Consider the following 19,693-nt stretch of genomic DNA (forward strand, 5'->3'; position numbering starts at 1 on the left):
ACCTTCCATCTTCTAAGACAGGGTCTCTCATTGGCCTGGGACTACAAGTAGGCTAGGCTAACTGAGGTGACCAATAAGATGCTGGGCTCTCAATCCCCGTGGGAGTAGAGCTTTTGCGTGGCCTCTGGGAGGACACTCGCCAGTCATCACGCTTGCATGTATGCTCTAGAAACTGAGGCACCTCCCCAAACCCAGCATTATGTAATGAAAGGCAGCACACCACATTTATTTTTTGGTATATAACTGCAGTTCCAGAGAGTCCAACACCTTCTCCTAATCTGGCCTCCACACAGGTACCAGGTATACACATGGACAGACATACATGAAGGTAAACACATACATCTTTGAAAGAGGGCAGAAGCAGACAGACCTGAGTCAGCCTCTAGTAATTAGCGTTACAGGACCGTGTGCAGGTGTTCACATGAGTGTGAACAAAAGCATCCAGAGCAGCCCATCCGGTGGGATCAGATAGAACTTCTTAGAAAAGCCCATTCACAAAAAAAAAAAAAAAAAAAATCCAAATAGTTATTCATATGCACTGTTGGAATTGGTACAGATGGCAGGCCTGTCAGTGCCTGACAAGAATAGCACTCGGCTATGTGTCAAACTATCAATGATGGCTCTGCACTCAGCAGGCTAACCAGGGAGGCCCTTACAGGACCTGCGGACTCAGCTGACCCCAGAAAAATCCTGGACTCATGTCTGTGTGGATCTGTAATCAGTGTTGGGGGGATGTGTGAGCTGAAAGCTATCTTTGCTGCTTGGAACACCTCTTTTCCCAGAGGCTCCTTTTGTCATGACAACAGCCTGACAAGGCTGCAGATGTAACCAACCTTCAAACGAGGTTCTCAGCGATGTGACATGCAGGCTGAGGCAGTAAGAAAAACAACGATAGTCTTGGGCTCAATATTACAAGGCCTTGGTTCCAAAATAAGCATCCTTGTTTTCTGGTGCTTTTGCCCACCACGCAGAATTCTGCTGGACTTTGGGTATGCCTAGCTCGGTCCCCAGCAAGGACTGGAAGGAGGGCATGGAGAGCCTCAGCTGCTGTCCAAGTCCCATGGCGTGACTTAGGAAACAGAGTGATGTCCCTTCCCCCCATCACCACAGCCCCCACAGAAAAAAAAAAAAAAAACACCAAACACCACCCATTAGTTCTAAAACCAAATCTTTATTCTCTAGTTTGAAAGGGAAGGTAAACGGTTGTTCTGTTTCGATCCAGAAAACAAAACGAGACCCAGTAGGCAGAAGTCATAGGAAAGCAGAATCCAATAATTATAAGTAAGAATTTCTAATGATTAGACTCATTCTACAATAGAACCAGTGCCCCCGGGGGGAGGTAAGAGTGCCCGGCACCCAGGTCCATGGGTGGAGGCTGGCATCCACATCCTGGGAACGTTAAAAAGGAAATGTACCCAGAAACTTCCCTGCAGCCAAACCCCCGCATCAGTGGGCTTGTCTTTCACATAACTCCTGAAGCTTCGGAAAGAGTTGGGGAGGTCGGGGGTGGGGGGGTGGTAAACAAAACCACCAGGGGAAGCCCTATACTTGGGGACAGAGGTCAGATAAAGCCAGGCAGGTGAAGGAGTAAATAAATGCCCTGGGAGGACAACCCGCAAGTAGAAGATGGAACTGCTAACTACGGACGGAGCTCTACACACTGGGTACCTACGCAGGAGGCATTGCAGAAAAAAGAAAAAGGAAAAGAAAAAGCTCCAAGCTCCACTCCACCCACTCCTGTTACCAGACAAGCCAGCAGGTTCATCCAGCTGTGTCCAGCTGGTCCACTTTCCCTGCCCCAGGGTTCATTTACTAACGACTAGGTCACACCTACTTCAAAAAAAAAAAAAAAAAATTGACCTGAAGGAACTCAGAGTAAAGACTGGGACATTAAGGCGTTAACACCAGAGGATGGAGTAGCTCCCTTCCCACTGGTAGCTCCTCTAGCCGAGGACTCGAAGGGTAGATGGGGCTGCTATTGCTATTTTTCCAGGGTACAGGGCAGTCAGTCTGAGTTGACCCTTAGAAAAACCAGCTGGGGGCCGACTAGCTCAAAGCCAGGTCCCTGGCCACCTGGGAGACTCCATTCCTAAACAGAGCTCGGGTCATTCTGCCTCCTCTATCCCTCTAGGAACCCTACCTGTCCCTCCAGCAGCATCAGTGTTGGCACCCCACGAGGGCCACTGACATGCTGTTGCCAAGGACATCTAGGCCTCTCTCAGGCATCGTGCTTCCTCTGGTGCATCAAGAGTCGGCCCTCGTCGTCAAAGGTCTGGCCGCAGATGGCACAACAGAAGTCGCCATCCCGGATGTGGCTCTTCCGGTGTGTGATTAGGTTGGACTTCTGACTGAAGCTGCGGTCACAGTCGGGGCAGGCATAGGGCCGCTCACCCGTGTGAATACGCCGGTGAGACACCAGATTGGACTTCTGACTGAAGGCTTTGCCACAATCGGGACACGCATAGGGCTTTTCGCCAGTGTGGATGCGCCGGTGTGCTGTCAGGTAGGGCTTGTGGCGGAAAGCCTTGCCGCAGTCGGGGCACACGAAGGGCCTCTCCAGCGCATGGTCCCGCCGATGGGCTGCCAGGTGGCTGCCCTGTGAGAAGCAGCGACCACACTCCTCGCAGACGAAGGGCCGCTCACCGGAGTGCACGCGCGAGTGCGCCACCAGGTGCGTCTTGTTGCCAAAGTTCTTGCCGCACTCTGTGCAGGTGAAGGGCCACTCACCTGTGTGCAACCGCTGGTGCAGCCTCAGGAAACGCTCCAGCCGAAAACTGCGGCCGCAGTCGGTGCAACTATGCAGGGGCACAGGTACCTCAGCCGGGGTCCGCGGGGACCCCAAGGGTGTCCCAAGTACAGGCTGCGCCGTGGGCTCTGCTGCAATCTGGGGGCTCCGGGTGCCGGGTGCAACCTGCGCTGAGACCTCCGAGCGCTTGTGGATTTTGCTGTGTGACAATAGGTTGGGTTTGTGGCGGAAGCGGCGGCCACACTCTGTGCATGGATAGGGCTTCTCGCCGGTGTGTATGCGCCGGTGCGAGGTCAGGTAGGGTTTGTTGGTGAAGCGCTTCCCGCACTCTGGGCACTGGTGTGGTCGCTCACCAGTGTGCACGCGGCGGTGGGCGATCAGGTTGGGCTTATGGCGGAAGCGCTTACCGCAGCAGGCACACTGGAAGGGGCGGTCCACTGCGTCTCCACCCGGCCTGGGAGCAGTCACCGCAGGACGGCCTCGGGGTCTAGGACCCAGGGCCTTGTCTGCCGCCTCCTTCAGGGCCTCAGCCACATGCACCCGCTTGTGAACAACCAGCTGGTCCCACTGAGCAAAGCTCCAGCCACAGTTGCCGCATATGAAGGGCCGGGCCTCAGGGGCAGCGGGATGGCACCTCCTCAGGTGAGCTCGAAGCTGCTTTCGTCGCCAGAAGCGTCTGTCGCATTCGGAACAAGTAATGGGACGTTTTGTAGCTGAGTGAGCCCGCAGGTGCAGTACCAGGGCTACCCAGCCTTGAAAGCTATGCCCACAGAGATGGCAGGTGAAACCCAGGTCAGGGACGGCAGAGGCATGAACCTGAAGATGCAGCGCTAAGAAGGGGGCGTGGCGAAAGCGCTGTTTGCACTCATGGCAGGTCAGAGGCAGACGGGCCTGGCACCGCCGAGTGTGAAGCCACAGGGCCACCCAGTCCGGGAAGCGCCGCCGACAGTGGGCACAACGATGGGCTTTGCCTGGGGCTTGGTCTCCAGGCTGAGCTACCGACTTGCCCTGGTAGCTCAACCCTCTGTTAGGCTGGGAGGACTCCTGGGAGGGCCCAGAAAGGAGTCGGGCCTGGGCTGGACCCATGGCTGTGGAGCTCCTGCAGGGCCACGCCAGCATCGGTTCTTCCTCTGCTGAGGGTGGAAAAGCACAGTCACTTTAAGAACTAAGCCGTTTCTCCCTTCGAACCCCAAGGAAGAAGAAAGCTTCCCCCTAGGAACCGCCAGCGCCATTCTATTCTATTCTATATTGGTTAGATATTACTTCAGTCTTGAGTTTCTAAATAACATTTCAATGATCTTTATATCTTTATTGCGCTGGAAACTTCTAGAAGGGAGGCATGCTGCCACTCCTTGGGATTCTCCCATGGTATCTACCCAAGTGTCCAGTGGACTTGCAGAAACTATTCTTGCATGTTCCCTACTGTGCCTGACCTATTGCAAAACTCCCCTGCCTTTCCCTGTGGCTACCACTTCCTTCTACCATATCAGGGCTCCCTACTTGACACACGAAACAAGTGTGAGGCATAAGATGGCGGTAAGACTTGCCTGAGGTCACACTGTAATCCACTAGCGAACCAAAGCTAGGAGACAGGTCTTGTGACCCTCCAGGTCATTGTGTGTGCTTCTTAGCACTGAGGTGTGTGAAGATCTTCTCAAAAGCCATCTGGCTAAAACCTTGAAGAAGGTACTTTCAGCCTCTCCAACTCAGCTCTAAGCCTGCAGGACAAGTAGATCAGCCTTTCTTCGGAATGAGATGGGGGTGAGGGGTGGGTGTGGGGGAGGGGAGATGATTCTTCTACCACAGACTAAGGCCAGGCCAGCACCTGTGCAGACTGCCCACATTCTGCCTACCAACCCTTCTCCACCCAAGCAATTGTAAATTGGGACAGTGGGAAAGTTCAGAGACATGAGGATAAGTCGTAAAGGCTTTGCTTGACAAAGTTCCAGAGACCGCCCACTGTCCCGCAAGATCTCTAGACATCCAGAGCAGCCGTGAGGCTTTGCTTGACAAAGTTCCGAAGATCACCACTGCCCCTAAATAATATGTATGGTTCCGGTGTTATTTTGCCTAAGAACTACTTTGAAATCTATTCCACGACCCTCCACCCCCAAAAACCTGTCTATCTCTCTATTTCTCATTTTGACTATGAGCCCTAATGAAATTCACACTGGAAAACTTTTTCCCCACACAGAATATTGAAAAGAAAGCATCTGACCAAAGGCTTGAGACAAGGAGAAAATACTTGGCTCTGACTATTGTGAGCAGCCAGGCAGAAACTGCTTGGCAAGAAAGTTAGGGCACTGACATAACAGTACCTGGTTAGATATTGTTAGGTGTAGAAAAGTAAAACTTGTTTCTCTAGAATCTGCTTTGAGAGCAATAGAAGGTGGGCTTGGAACGTCATGCTTTACAGATACTTTACAATAGAGGACCCCTTGGCAGTTAGCCTAGGCTTGGATAAAGATGGATAGCACACCTGTTGGTTTGGGATTGGAAGTAAGTCAAGTTTTTTCTGTGTTAAGGCTATTTAGTTTCAAGCTACGTTGCTATGACAATCAAGTAAATACAATGGCTTTAGCCCAGGGAAATTTAAACTTTCCCAAGTATTATTTAAGAAATAATAGTCAAGACATACTGATCATTGCTTGGATGTTGGTTTTTGCTATATGCTTTATTGTAAGTTATACAGAGCTGTCTGTATTTCTTTGTTAGATTTTTAAAGGCTCTACTGATTGTAAAAGACAAGAAAATCATGATGTAATCTGTAATTTAAAAAAAAAAAACTGAATTTCACTTTAAATACAGTACTGGGGTTGCCCCCAAAGAGACAGGAAAAAGCAGAAGAAAAATAAAGTTCTTAGGCTAGAAGACCTTTTAGCCTGGGCCAATATATCTTCTCTCTATTGCTCCTCAACCTCTCCTCAACAACTAGCTCCTCTAACCAACAGTTGGTTTCCCTTAACCAGCTGTTCACTGCCTGCTCAATTCTCCCCACTGTGAAACCTCCAACATTTTCTCTCCATCTTTCTTCCACAGCTAGACTTAGGGGTAGGGGCAGCTCCCCAATCCAAGGAACACCCACTGTGTGCTGCCTCTCCCAGGGCAGGGAGGGGAGACCCTTAGCTCATCATCTCTTAGGGGTGCTAGGGATTGCTGGGGTGAGGGAAGAGGAGGGAAGAAGAGATTGTAATCTCTGTCCCTTGCCTGGTCCTGCCCAGACCTGGCCAAGGACTGCCCCATCTTCAGCAGCAGGGGAGCCCAGATTCCTGAGAGCCTCCTACACAGAGTGAGTTCTGGGGTGGCAGTGAGATTCCCCAGGGTTCTTTCATGTCTGCTCATGGACTCTGTCCAGGCACAACCTTCTGAATTCCTTTACAACCTGTTTCTCTTCTGGGGGACTACCCATATCACACACACACACACACACACACACACACACACACACACACACACACACTACCCACATCACACACACACACACACACACACACCGGCCCCCTCCCCTGCCTGAACCCAGGGAAGACTGTACCATCTGAAAATGGACTCCTTCCCCAGGATGCCCTGTCCTGCCAGTAAGGCAGAGCTGAGCACTGGAGCTTTGGGTTGGTTTGAGGACAAAGGCCAAACTCTTATCTACCCTGAAGACTGGAGAGCTGGGGGGTGAGGCTTTTTCCAGCTCCTTCTGCTGCGCTTGCTTTGGCCCACACTCCGGTAGCCCCTGGATGCCAGAGGAAACTGTAGCAACGAAGATATCCCTATCCTCACGGCAGAGCTCAGACCTCTAACTGCTGAGCGGTCAGCCTAACCTGGGGACCGAGGGAAAAAAAAACCAACAACAACAAACAAAACGTACTTGAGGCTTTGCGTGCTAGGCCAGAGCAGCTTTCTGTCATCACCCAGTCCCTCCCCCATTCAAAGCCACAGGCTTTGGCCTTAAGCTCTACACCCAGCCTAGCAGAATGACCTAAGGGACACCGGACTAAAGCATGTATATGATCCTTCACTAAGGAAGCTGAATGCTGCCTTTCGGGGCCACCTCCTAGCCTAGGTGGGTAACAGAAGAATTCTCCATCTGTGGCAAGGATCTTTCTCGGTGGTCAAAGGCCGGCCTAGGCAGTAACTCTGAAAGTCCCTCCTGGCTTTCCTTTCTCCACTCTCCTCGCTACAGAAATTCCAGGCCTGTTTCCCGAGGGTCTGCGCAGGGAGCGCCAGTGTGCCCAGCACTCCGCCAGAATCCCCTTCGGCATCTAGAACAGCCCTAGGTGGCAGCAGGCCCACACCCCGGTGGTGCATCGGTGCCTATCCTTGGTCCACGTTCGATGGCACGCTGAACCCATTCCGACGAGCCAGTGGGCCATCTCGGGTCCCACGCACGGCGGAACCCGAGGAGCCTATGCGCAGGTGCGCTCGCCCTGCGCCACAGCACTTCCCCCGCCCCCATTCCGCGCGCGCGCGAATCCCACAGCGGCACACACGGTCACGCGCCCCACAGGTGGAGCTGCCCCCGCGCGCCCTCGGCGGCCCTTGCACCCCTGCGCGAGCCATACCTCTCCCGCGTGCCCTGCAAGAATGCGGCACCTATCCATGGAGCTCCGGACTGGCCCCGGCGGCCCGCTCCCCGCCCCGCATGCGGCGACAGCGGCAGGTTCGAGTTCACAACTGCCAGGCCCGTCCCCAACCTCCCCCCCGCCGGGTTCCCAACGCCACGTGACTACAGGAGCTGCGGAGGGTCAGTCTCGGCTTGGCGGCCGCGGCCTGGAGGCGGAGCGGGCCAGGTCACCCGCGCTGCTCTCCCGCCAGGGCGCACGACAGGGGAGGGCCCGTGCTCGGTTGCCATGACAGCCACCAGCTCGGGTTTGGCCACCAGCCGGATCTCCAGTTTCCCAACCCTGTGTCCCTGCAGTAGACACTCGCCCCTGGGCCACCTCGTGGCCAGGCTGTGGTCACTGCGTCTGGTCCACCAGTACTGGCTCTTAAAGACTCAGAGCCAGAGAGAACTTGGCAGGACACCGAAGTCCCCTTGCGTCGAGCCAGGGACTTTACCCAGGCAATTCTAGCTTGGGGATGCTCTGGGGCTGCCGAAACCCATAGCAACGCAGCGCACCCCGCGCGCACCTAGACTGAGAATGAATGGCCGGCGACTGTGAATTCTGCAAAGCCTTCTAGTCTCACAACGAAGATCTCAAGTTGCTTAGCTCTAGAGCTGCAGGCCAGGGCTAGGTGGCTGTTGGCACAAGTGGGTCGTTTACCCTTGGAACTGCACAGCAGCCAGTGTGGCTTCTGCAGAGGCAGGTGCAAGCCTGTGGTGATGACTCAACCCACAAGCAGGTGGCATTGCCTTCTTCCTAAGGGAACCCATCTCGGAGCTTCCAGACCAGTACAATTTCGTGTCCTTTCGTGATTTCAGCAAAGACAAGTTTCGAACTGTACACTTAGTTTTAAAAACACTTCTAAAATCTTTCCCATAGTAGGAAATAGAGGGCCATTTATTCCTCTCATATATTAGCCTCCTAGAGTCACTTATATTTGGTATTTTGACGTACTCAGTTGTTCTGAATAGCATTTTGTGTTGGGGTTGCCTTGGGGTAATCCTTTGCAACTGTATATGCTGGCTTTTTTCACTTAAGATATTTTAAGTTTTCTACCATTTTATTGATTATTTATATATTCTTTCATAGATTTAATGGCTTATAAATATACAAATAGATTACAAGTTGTTTTATATCCTTATAAATTAATGTCTCATTCTACATGCCCAGTATCAAACTTTTAGAGGTGGAAACAGATAGTCAAGGGCAAGGTATATTTTTTCATTAATTAATTTATTTACTTTACATCCCATCATAGCTTCCCCTCCCTCCTCTCCTCCCAGTCCCTCCTTTGCCCCTCCCCCCTTTTCTCCTCAGAGAAGGGGAGACCTCAAATGTGTATCAACCCAAAAGGTATATATTTTTAAATTGTCATCTAATGAGAAATGCCCATTTTCCCATTTCCTTGACAACATGTGCTATTTCCTCAAATTTAATTAAAATGACTATTTGCTTTGATATTTTGTTTTTTGGTTTGCTTGTTTCCTGACTTGTTTCTTTGCATTTTTTGTTTGTTTTTGTTTTTTGTTTTGTTTTGTTTTGTTTTCAAGACAGGGTTTCTCTGTGTAGCCTTGGCTGTCCTGGACTCACTTTGCAGACCAGGCTGACCTCGAACTCACAGTGATCTGCCTGCCTCTGCCTCCCAAGTGCTGGGATTAAAGGTGTGTGCCACCACCACCGGGCTGCTTTTTTTTTTTTTTTTTTTAAACCAGTTCATGCTATGACATTTCAGAATTAATTCATCCTTTGTCTGCTTTTCTGTTTGCTCAGTTTCAAAGTTGAGAAGTTCCTTTTGTTGTTTGGGGTTCATGCTTAAAGGTGTTGATTTGTCATGTATGTAGAAAATGTTTTCTCTCAGACTGTTCTTTTGAGGGGATGTGAGAAGCAAGGTGTCATTGTGTAGACCGCATTGGCCTCGTACCCAAACCTAATTGCCTGCCTCCCAAGTACTGTGGTTACAGACATGCTCACCATACTCAGCAACTTTAATTTTCAAAGTGGCAAACTTTTGGGTTTATGGTCTAAAACCTGCCTGTCCTTTCCTTTCTGGTATTTGCCTTTAGATTTGTGTTTGGAGAGTTACTCTTTATGTTGACAGTTTTGTTGCAGAAAGTGGGTTTTAACCCCTCACAGCTTCAGTCAGTGTTCCATACAGTGATTCTGTTGACTCTTTTTGGTTGTTTGGTTTGTTTGGGTTTGTTTTTTTTTGTTTGTTTGTTTGGTTGGTTGGTTGGTTGGTTTGTTTTGTTTTTCCTTTCTTTCTTTCTTTCTTTCTTTCTTTTATTTTTTATTTTTCTTTTTGAGGAAGGGTTTCTCTGTATTAACAGCCCTGGCTGACCTGGAACTCATTCACTCTGTAGGCCAGGCTGGCCTCAAACTCACAGAGATTCATTCACCTTCTTCTGTGTCCCGAGTGCTGGGATTAAAGGCACGCACCACCACACCTGGCTCGATTTTGTCTTGTTTTAATTTGATTTTTCTAACTTCTTGTCGAAAATTACTCCTCTGTTTTGCCACACGAACTTTAGAACTTGTCAATATTATGAAACCCTGTTTGTTTAAGGGGAGAATGAAGGTGTGTGTCTCTGCACTATGTAGGTCGTGCGTGTCTCTTACTGTGGAGTCCCTGATATGTGGGCTGTGTATAGACCTCCCGACACTCCCACAAAACACAATGCAGAATATCCAGCTTCCCTTCAGGAGACGTTTATTTTCCTTCTGTCCTTGGGCCAACCTCAGTACTTTGTTCAAAATGAAGTTCAGTTTTTTTTTTTTTCATTACAGATTACATCATGGTTTTTTTCATCTTTTACAATCAATAGAGCATTTAAAAATCAACAGAGCAAGTAAACAATCTAACAAAGAAATACAGACAGTTCTGTATAACCTACAGTAGCAAAATCAATCAGCATCCAAGCAATGGTCAACATGACCTGACTATTATTTCTTAAACAATACTCAGAAAAGTTTAAACATGAATTTCCCCGGGCTAAAGCCATTGTGTTGACATGGTTGTCATAGCAACATAGCTTGAAATTAAATAGCCTTAAGAAAGAAAAAAAAAAACGACTTACTTCCAATCCCAAACCAACAGGTGTGCTATCCATCTTTATCCAAGCCTAGGCTAACTGCCAAGAGGTCCTCTATTGTAAAGTATCTGTAAAGCATGACATTCCAAGCCCATCTTCTATTGCTCTCAAAGCAGATTCTAGAGGCAGAGGCAGGCAGATCACTGAGTTCAAGGCCAGCCTAGTCTACAAAGCGAGTCCAGGATAGCCAAGGCTACACAGAGAGACCTTGACTCGGGGGGATGGGACAGGGAGCAGATTCTAAAGAAACAAGTTTTACTTTTCTACACCTAACAATATCTAACCAGGTACTGTTATGTCAAGGTCCTAACTTTCTTGCCAAGCAGTTTCTGCCTGGCTGCTCACAATAGTCAGAGCCAAGGCTTTCTCCTTGTCTCAAGGCTTTGATGAGATGCCCTCTTTCAATATTCTCTGTGGGAAAAAGTTTTCCAGTGTAAATTCATTAGTGCTTATAGTCAAAGTGAGAAATAAAAAGACAGTTTTAGGAGAAAAAGTAGATTTCAAAGTAGTTTTTAGGCAAAATTACACCTGGACCATCCTTAATATTTAAGGGCAATGACAATCAGCCGGAGATCTTTCTAACTTTGTCGAGCAAAGCCTCAACAGCTGCTCTGGATGTCCTAGAGATCATGCTGGACAGTCAGAGGTCTTTGGAACTTTGTCAAGCAAAGCCTCTATGATTTTCCCTCATGTCTCTGACAGTGCATATCAGATATTTACATTATGACTGATAACAGTAGCAAAATTACAGTTATGAAGTAGCAATGAAATAATTTTATGCTTGGGGGTGGGGGGGTCACCATAACAAATGGAACTGTATTAAAGGGCCACAGCATTAGGAAAGTTAAAAACACTGCCCCAACTATTCTTTTTCCTTCTACTCACCCCTGAAGGAAGTACCTTGTGCCCCACAACACCTTAAGTCAGTAGATGCCGCCTGTGCTTACTTCTGACCTCAATAAAGAGACAGAGCCCCAGTCTTGCCTCTGCCCAGGGGTGAATAGCAAGGACCTGGCCAAGGACTCCTGAGCCTTTGTACTGGTCCAAAATGTAAGGCCTTGGAGTTGGGGGCTTCAGCCTACACAGTGTCAGAGGTAGGAAGACATGCTCCAGCAGCCAGCCAAATGGCCAAGTGACCTAGCCTAATGTAGAATATTCCAGATTTTGACATGTTTACTGGAGCAGTATAAGGCCAGACTGGGCCCCGGGAGATTCCGTTTCTCTTCTGGAAGAGCCTGGTCTTTGGTTTAAGCTACATGGCTACATGGGTAAGCAGCTGGAGGATGAAAAACACATCTAGACCAGGTCTAGAGACCTGTCTGTCTGAAGATACCCACATACTGCTTAGCAGTGGACCCTAGACTGTCCCTGCAGTCATACATCCCACAAATCAGTGTGAAACATCTTCCATTTTGCAGGCACCGAGTCTCCTCATGACCCAGAAGGAAGTGGCCCGTGATGGTTTTCCAGAATGAGAGAGGATAGCAAGAGGCTTTTAACTGTAGCGTATCATTGGAAATAGCCATTGTGTTAACACAAAAAAAAATTTAAAGTCCTTGTTAATGAGTTCTGAATGGCTGGCTGTTGGAAAGCTGGAGATGAGGGGCGGGGACGGGAGAATTCACTGTAGTAGATTTCCTGTAACTATTCCATATGATCTTCTGAGTATGACAGCATGCGTGAGGCTGAGGACAAGACCCTTGGAGCTGTTCCAGGAAAAGAACACATAAGGCACATCCCACACAGATGTGTGAATAAAGGACAAGCCACGGGGTGTAACACCCTACGTGACCCTGCCTCTGCGGCTCTCCCAGCTGGTGAGCAAAAGCAAGCCATAGGAGAGACTAGAACATCTCACCTTCAAATACAAGGGATTGCTGGACAGAGCACAATTGAGGAGTAGATGCAGAAGGGCCCTCCATCCTCCTTGGCCTCAAAGCAGGAGAACCATTTACAAGGCAGAAGATGCCCACCATCAGGGACAGCAAAGGCACTGAGAACAGCTTGAGGCCCCAGGGTGGCCCAGAGGTGCAGTCAACGTAAACCAACCACAGGCTTCACCAGCTGCCCTTTCTGGCCGGCTACCACGCTTTCACACGTTGCCAGCCCTCGAGGCTCAAAGTTCTTTACCTTGCCTCCTCATCGTTTAGGCTGGAGTATAGCTCAGCTGCCTGCATGACTGCCCAGGAAGTCCCAGGTTAGGTCTCCAGCACAGTGGAAAACTGATGATAATTTTTTTTTTAATTAGAAGCCCCTTGTCTATTTCAGATACTGAACAGGCTGGAACTCGAAGCTACCTTGTTGAGAACTACTCATCCCTTGGTGTCTCCCACCTGTATGGGGGGGGGCATCTGCTTTCCTCTGGTGAATGCAGCTTCTGTTACAGGAGTCTGATCCAATGAAGAATCTGCTGAGGTTGGAGAAGGAAAGTCCTCCGCAGAAGCCCTGACACAGCTGAAGTGAGTCTGGTGTGAGGGAGGCTGGCTTAGCTCCTCTAAAAGGGCACTGACCGCCAGATTCAAGTCCTGCATGGAGAGAGGTGGTGCGAGGGAGGTGCAGACGCCTCATGATAGGAGACTCTGGGGGTGACTGGAGTGTTCAGAGAGGCAGAGGCTAAGGCATTTCTTATAGGACAGGGTTGGTCCTCATGGGAGCCCGTTGTTACAAAGCAAGGAGGCCCCTGCTGTTCTCTCTCCCATGCATGCCTCAGCCCCTTCATGAAGCCCACCCGCATGGTGAAACTCTATAAGAGCCTCACCAGAAGGAGCATCTTGAACTCCCCAGCATCCAGGGTGGCGTGCCCAAGTCAGCCTCTTCCCTTGTAAGGGTCTTGATCACAGGTATTTCATTATTACAAGAGACACCAGACCAAGGAGAGGCTAGGAATGGTGGCACACAAGAGACTGAGGCGGGACGGTATTCAATTTTTAGGCCAGCTTGGGTTGCAAAGCCAGATGCTGCCAAGAAGAAAAGAAAAGGCCTGGGGAACTAGCTCAGCGGTGAGTGCTCTCTGGGTGCACACAAGGCCCTAGGTTCTGTCCCCAGCACTAACAAACAAATAACAAACATTTGGAATCAGCCCCTGCCTTCCCAGGGGTCAGCATCCTGCATGAGAAGGCTCTTGATGGCTTCTCTGGAGGAGATCACAGTGCTTCAACTATGGTGTTCTAAAAATAGCTGTAACTCCATGGAGACATGCATCCTGCATGAGAGGGACAAGGCTATGAGCAGCCGACTCTCGAGCGTTGGGTGGAGGTCTGGTGTCAGCTCTGCTGCAGGCTGCACTCTTCTCCTCCATACCCAGTTCCCAGAGTCATTTTGCTAAAAGAAACAGAATACAGTTGGTAGGAAGGAAGCCAGCAGGTACCCCAGGTTTCCTGCCAAGGAAGAGAGAGTGTGTGGGGGTACCCCACAGCCGTGAGGCTCTGCAGCCCACCCCAAAGCAGCTGCCCCGCCCTCCAGCTTCCAGCTCATTTCTTCCCTTAATCAGTCTGACACTTTGAAAGGTGAGTCAAGCCAGATTGTATCCTTGCCTAAGGACAGCAAATGGCTCCCTTATGTGTGCATGTGCATGCGTTTGTGTGCGTGCGTGCGTGCATGTGTGTGCTTCAGATGGGTTCCACATCACCTAGACTGGCCACAAATTTATTATGGAGTAAAGGATGGCCTTGAACTTCTAGTCCTCCTGCCTCATCTCCTAACAATAGGATCACAGGTGCTTGCCACCACACCCAGTTTATAGGAAGCTGGGGATAGAACCAGGACTTTGGGCATACTCTTTAGGCAAGCATGCTACCAACTGATCCCCATCTCCACTCCCATCCCTCCCTTGCAATTTCAGTAGCATCCGAACCAATGCCTCAGCATTAACTGGTGAAGTTAGCCACTCTCCGACACGCTGGATACCTGCTGGATTCAGCCGTGGCCAAGCAGATTGCTTCCAAAGGGCCTTTGCTGTGCTGCCTGCCAGGACGATGCCCTACAGTTCCTCTCAGGCTTCAGCTTTGCCTGGATTCAAACTTGGATTCGCCCCTCCCACCCTCACACCACTTTCCTCAGAGCTGTTGCAATAAAATGTAACCGGCTTGCTACCTCAACGACTCCATTTACCCTTTCAAAAGTGCAAAACTTCAGTGAGATGAAATCCAGTTGTCTGATGGGCAAAGCCACCTTCCTCCAGGGAGAACCTGTTTGCCGCCTTGTCCCATCTGCAGTTGTATCTTCATGTCCCCTGCCTCTTAGCCCCGTCCAGCATCTGCAAGGCATAGCATCCAGCCTCAGTGTCACTTTGCTGCATGGGATTTCCCTGTGTCAGTGTATAAAGGCACAGTGTGCCCAGATAATCCAGGGTCACTGTACCAGTAAATACAAGTGAAAAAAAATCAGAAACAAGATTTTGATTATTTTTGGGCAAAATGTAAAAACTTCTCCATGCCAGACTCCCCCTTGGCTAAGGCATTCACCCCAGAAAACTTGTAACTGAGAACTTCTGTCCACTTGAGGCCTGTTTAATTCTTTCTTGAAGCTAAGGTGCCTTTTTCCAAGTTCACCCTCAGTGACCATCTTACATGAGGACAGAAGTCACCTCATGGAATTGTAATAATCATCAAAGGAAGTTGAATCAATCATCCAGGGTCCAGGTGGTGGGGAACTTCTGTAGTTTCCAAATGGCAAGCCTGCGTCATCCAGTCATAAAGATGGGTGGTGCATGCAATCTCAGCACTGAGGAAACATGGGCAGGAAGATCGGGAGTTCAAGGCCACCTTCAACCAGATAGCAAATTCCAGACCACCCTGGGTTACAGGAGACCTTGTCTCAAAACAAAGATACATACATGGTTCCCTTTGGATGCAGGCAGTAGAGATGCATATGGCTTTCTCTAAGCACCAGTGAAATTTAGAATGACCTACTGGTGACATATGGTGCCATCAAGTCTTCTTATCTGAACACTGCTCATTCAGATGTGTAGCAGTTTGTGCATTCTCCTATGTTGTACTGTTGTAACAGATTTCAAAGGGGGTAATTTTTTTTTAAACTTTTTTATTGGTTCCTTGGGGATTTCACATCATGCACCCCTTCTCATTACTCTCTCTCTCCCCCTCAGACCCACCCTCCACCCTTGCAACCTCCACCCCAACGCAGAGAAAAATTCTCATTGTGGGAGCTGTAGTGTGTCACAGTGGGTCCTACAGTATACCCTTTTTCCCCCACACATCTTTCCTTGCAAATGCTCATTGCAATGTTGGTCTGGTACAAGCCCTCTGGCTTCTGCTGCACTGTCAACACTGGAACCTCACTGGGATTCCTCTCGGATATCCTGTTGCTGCCCTGTGTCATGGAGATCCTGTAGTTTGGATCTGTAGGACCGGCCCCTTCATGCATTCCAGCAGTTTATCGGTGGGGTGGATGTTGAGGTGGGCCACTGCAAAGCCTCGGGTCTGAGTCTGAGAGGTATCTGACCAGGTCAGCCTACCAGCTCTCCCACACCAAGAGTGGTTAATTTTTTGCCTGGTTTGGGTTTGCGTTTGGCTTGGTTCTGAGGCCAGGCCTTGCGATGTAGTCTAGGCCGACTTGGAATTCATAGTCCTCCAACATCGGCCTCCCCATTGCTAGGATTACAGGCTGGGACCCTGTTGGAGGTTGGTCTGGCGTATTTTGATGCTAATTACTGCTTGCTGTCTCTGTGGCACACCTGTACCTTGTCTAATAGCCAAACCTGTTTGACCAATAAAAGGCCATCACACCTGGGCAGGGCAAATGGGATAGGCATGGCTAACGTTCCAGGGCTAGGGGAGACAGAGAGAATCTTGGGAGGGAAAGACACCTGAGGAGAGGAGAGGAAGAAAGAGGCTGCTTCATGGGTTAAGTGGAGGAGAAACACATGGCTGGCGTGGATGGAGACTTGACCCAGATGATGATAATTATTGCTAATTACATGGGATTATGGATGGGAGGTAGTTTTATAGAAATTATTAGAAGCAGATGGCATGGGATTGGGGCAGGCAGGTGTCCCATACCTGACCCACTATGAGAAGTAGTTCAGGGGATTAATATCTGCCCTGCCTCAGGTTAACTAAGGCTATTTTAAGATATAGCAGGTGTCTGTGTCTTGATTGATTGTGAGCAGGTTAGAAATTATTACCATAATAATAATTATAGGCCCTACTGTTAAAATAACTGTGACAGAACCACAATGGCCAGTTCCAGACTTGGGGATTTTTTTAAAGAACAGAGACTTACTTCTTATAGTTCTAGACGCTGAGGAGGTCAAAGTCAAAGGGCTCACGCCTGATGAGAATCTTAATAATGGATGGTGGAAGAGTAAATGCTATATATTTAAATACACGTGGGGCAGGGGATGGGGAGGGGGGATGAGTGAGGCCCACATAACCTCTTATCAGGAGTCCACTGATAAGCAGCCCATTCATTCAATTACGGCATCAATCTGTTCTCTCAAGACCTAATCACCTTTTAAAGGTCCCACCTCTAACTCTGAGCATTGCAGATTAAGTTTCTGGCAAGTACTTTAAGGTGGTTCTCTCACTGCTGTGATGGAACACCTGACAGAAGTTCCTGAAGAGTTTATCTTGCCTCGTGGTCTGAGGAAAGGGTCCATCATGGCAGGAGCTAGAGCCAGCTGTGGCAGCAGGAGCACGAGGCCGCTGATCACGTCTCCTCTGCAGTCAGGAAGCAGAGATGATAGCTGGTGATCAACAGGCTTTCTCCTTTTATTCAATCTAGGGATGATGCTGCTTGCACTCACGGTGGGGTTCCTCAGTTACGCATCTCTGGAGACTCTCTTAAAGACGTGTCAGAGACATGAGGGCAAGTCATGAGGCTTTGCTTGACAAAGTTCCAAAGACCTCTTGCTGATCACCATTGCCCTTAAATATTATGTATGGTCTATGTCTATATATGGAATAATTCTGCCTAACAACTACTTTGAAATCTGCTTTTTAGTCCTAACACTGTCTTTCTCTCTATTTCTCGCTTTGACTGTGAGTTCAGCCCTAATGAAATTCACACTGGAAAACTTTTCCCACAGAAAATGTTGAAAGAAGGCATCTGCCCAAAGGCTTGAGATGATGAGAGACTTTTGGCTCTGACTACTGTGTGCAGTCAGGCAGAAACTGCTTGAAAAGAAAGTTAGGACTTGAACACAACAGTACCTGGCTAGATATTATTAGCTGTAGAAAAGTAAAGCTTGTTTCTTTAGAATCTGCTTTGAAAGTAATAGAAAGTGGGCTTGGAATATCATGCTTTACAGATATTTTAGAATAGAGGACCCTTTGGCAGTTGGCATAGGCTTGGATAAAGATGGATAACACACCTGTTGGTTTGGGAGTTGAAGTAAGTCGAGTTTTTTCTGTGTTAAGGACATTTAGTTTCAAGCTTTGTTGCTATGACGATCAAGTAAGCACAATGTCTTTAGCCCAGGGAAATTTATGTTTAAGCTTTCCTGAGTATTGTTTAAGAAATAGTAGAGTCAGGTCATGCTGACCATTGCTTGGAAACTGATTGATTTTGCTATTGTAGGTTATACAGAACTGTTTGTATTTTTTGTTAGATTGTTTTCTTGCTCTGTTGATTTTTAAATACTCTGTTGATTGTAAACAATGAAAAAAAAAAAAAGATGGTTAATCTGTAGGGAAAAACTTGAACTTTGCTTTAAATAAATTACTGGGCTTTGCCCAAGGACAAAAGGAAAATAAAGTGCTCCTAGGCTAGAAGACCTTTCAATTTTGCACCACAACTTATACCTGGGCATCAATACTTCTTTTTTCCTCCATTCCTCAATCTCTCCTCAAAAATTAGTTCCTTTAACTAATTGTTCTCTGCCAGCTCAGTTCCCCCTACCTCAGAACCACAAAGACTTTCTCATCTCTTTTCCTGAAGTTGGTCTACAGGAGGCTGCCCAGTGTTGTATCTTCTAGGCATTTCCAAGTCCAGACAAGTTGGCAATGAACATGAACAGGGGCAGTGGCACAGTAACAGGGGTAAATATTAGGCTATGTAAAAGGTGGCTTTTTTCATGTCTGCACTCTCAGCAGATCACCTGTGTTGTGGCTCCCATTCTGGTTTCACACCAATAAATGAAGCTGTTTTGTTTCTATTCTATCTTCATCCAGAAGTTTTCTAGGTTATCATATTTTTTCTATTTTCCTCAATCTATTCTCCTCATAAGTATTATAATAGTTATGTTTTTTATTCATGTGTGTTTGTGTTTGAAGACCAGAAGAGGGCAGCTGTGAGTTGCCCAATGTGGATGCTGAGAATTGAACTCAAGTCCTCTACAAGAGCAGCAAATGCTCTTACCGAGCCACCTCTGCAACCCCTTTATGTCACAACTCATAGTTTACATCCTCAAAGTGATTTTTTTCCTGTAAGGTGATATTCCTAGATTGAGGGGATTAAAGACACCTCACCTTTAGGGCCTATTATTCAGCCACCATACTATTCCCAAGCTTTCTAGCTCAATTTCAATGTCCTTCATAGCATCTATTGATGGAGTCAACAAGTCTCTTTTCTTGCTCCCCCACCACAAAATTAGCCATAAGTAGACAGATACTTGGTGTTGTTTCACCAAGGTGCAGCCAGCATCTTGAAAAGTACCTGGCCCAAGGTACATCCACACCAAGTGCTGCGGACAAAGGAATGTGTCCATCCCATGGCTAAGCCAATCTCATGAAAGCACACACACTGTCACAGCTTCTTCCCTGGCTGCCCTGTCTTAAGCAAGACGTGGAAGCCTGAGAACAAGAGTAGTGAGGAAAAAGTGCCACCTGTCACAGAGAAAGGTTCTATCAGTCACAAGAGCACTAAGGAACAGGAAGCAGAATCTTAGGTCTCCCAGATGGACTCGGTATCAGGCCCTCACTCACACTGCTTCACCTGGAGCATTATAACAGCCGGAATAACTGGGTGCAGGACTCTTTGGGGAGCCCTGCCTCTTAAGAGGACCTGACATCATGACCCAGGAATACACTTGGTGGGAGAAGGATCTTTGAAATTTACTTCTGTTCCTCTTTGTGACATGGACTAAGGTGTTGCCAGGAAAATATTACAAGTCCTCGGGTGCTTCCCTGGAGAGCGATTAAGTGCTTATCATGATTTAGAAAATTATTCGTTATCATTTCACTGTCAGACCCTGTCTATTTTTGCAGTAGCACACTTCCGTTAATGCCTAGCTAGGATCCAGTAATACCTCCTTCAATTTAATGTTTTTTAATGACTTTAGAAGCCAGTGTGTATCTGCCTGCCCTTAC

General features: G+C 48.4%; 1 protein-coding gene across 1 annotated transcript; it reads right to left on the reverse strand.

The window, feature by feature from the left end:
* Positions 1-1,846: 1,846 nt before the first annotated feature.
* Repin1 (replication initiator 1) lies at positions 1,847-3,968 on the reverse strand. Its single transcript, XM_051152427.1, has one exon. The coding sequence runs from the start codon at positions 3,863-3,865 to the stop codon at positions 2,219-2,221; it is 1,647 nt and encodes a 548-aa protein (XP_051008384.1). The 5' UTR covers positions 3,866-3,968; the 3' UTR covers positions 1,847-2,218.
* Between the last annotated feature and the right edge of the window lie 15,725 nt (positions 3,969-19,693).

This window comes from Acomys russatus, chromosome 10, assembly GCF_903995435.1.
Source record: "Acomys russatus chromosome 10, mAcoRus1.1, whole genome shotgun sequence".
NCBI classification, from domain to species: domain Eukaryota; kingdom Metazoa; phylum Chordata; class Mammalia; order Rodentia; family Muridae; genus Acomys; species Acomys russatus.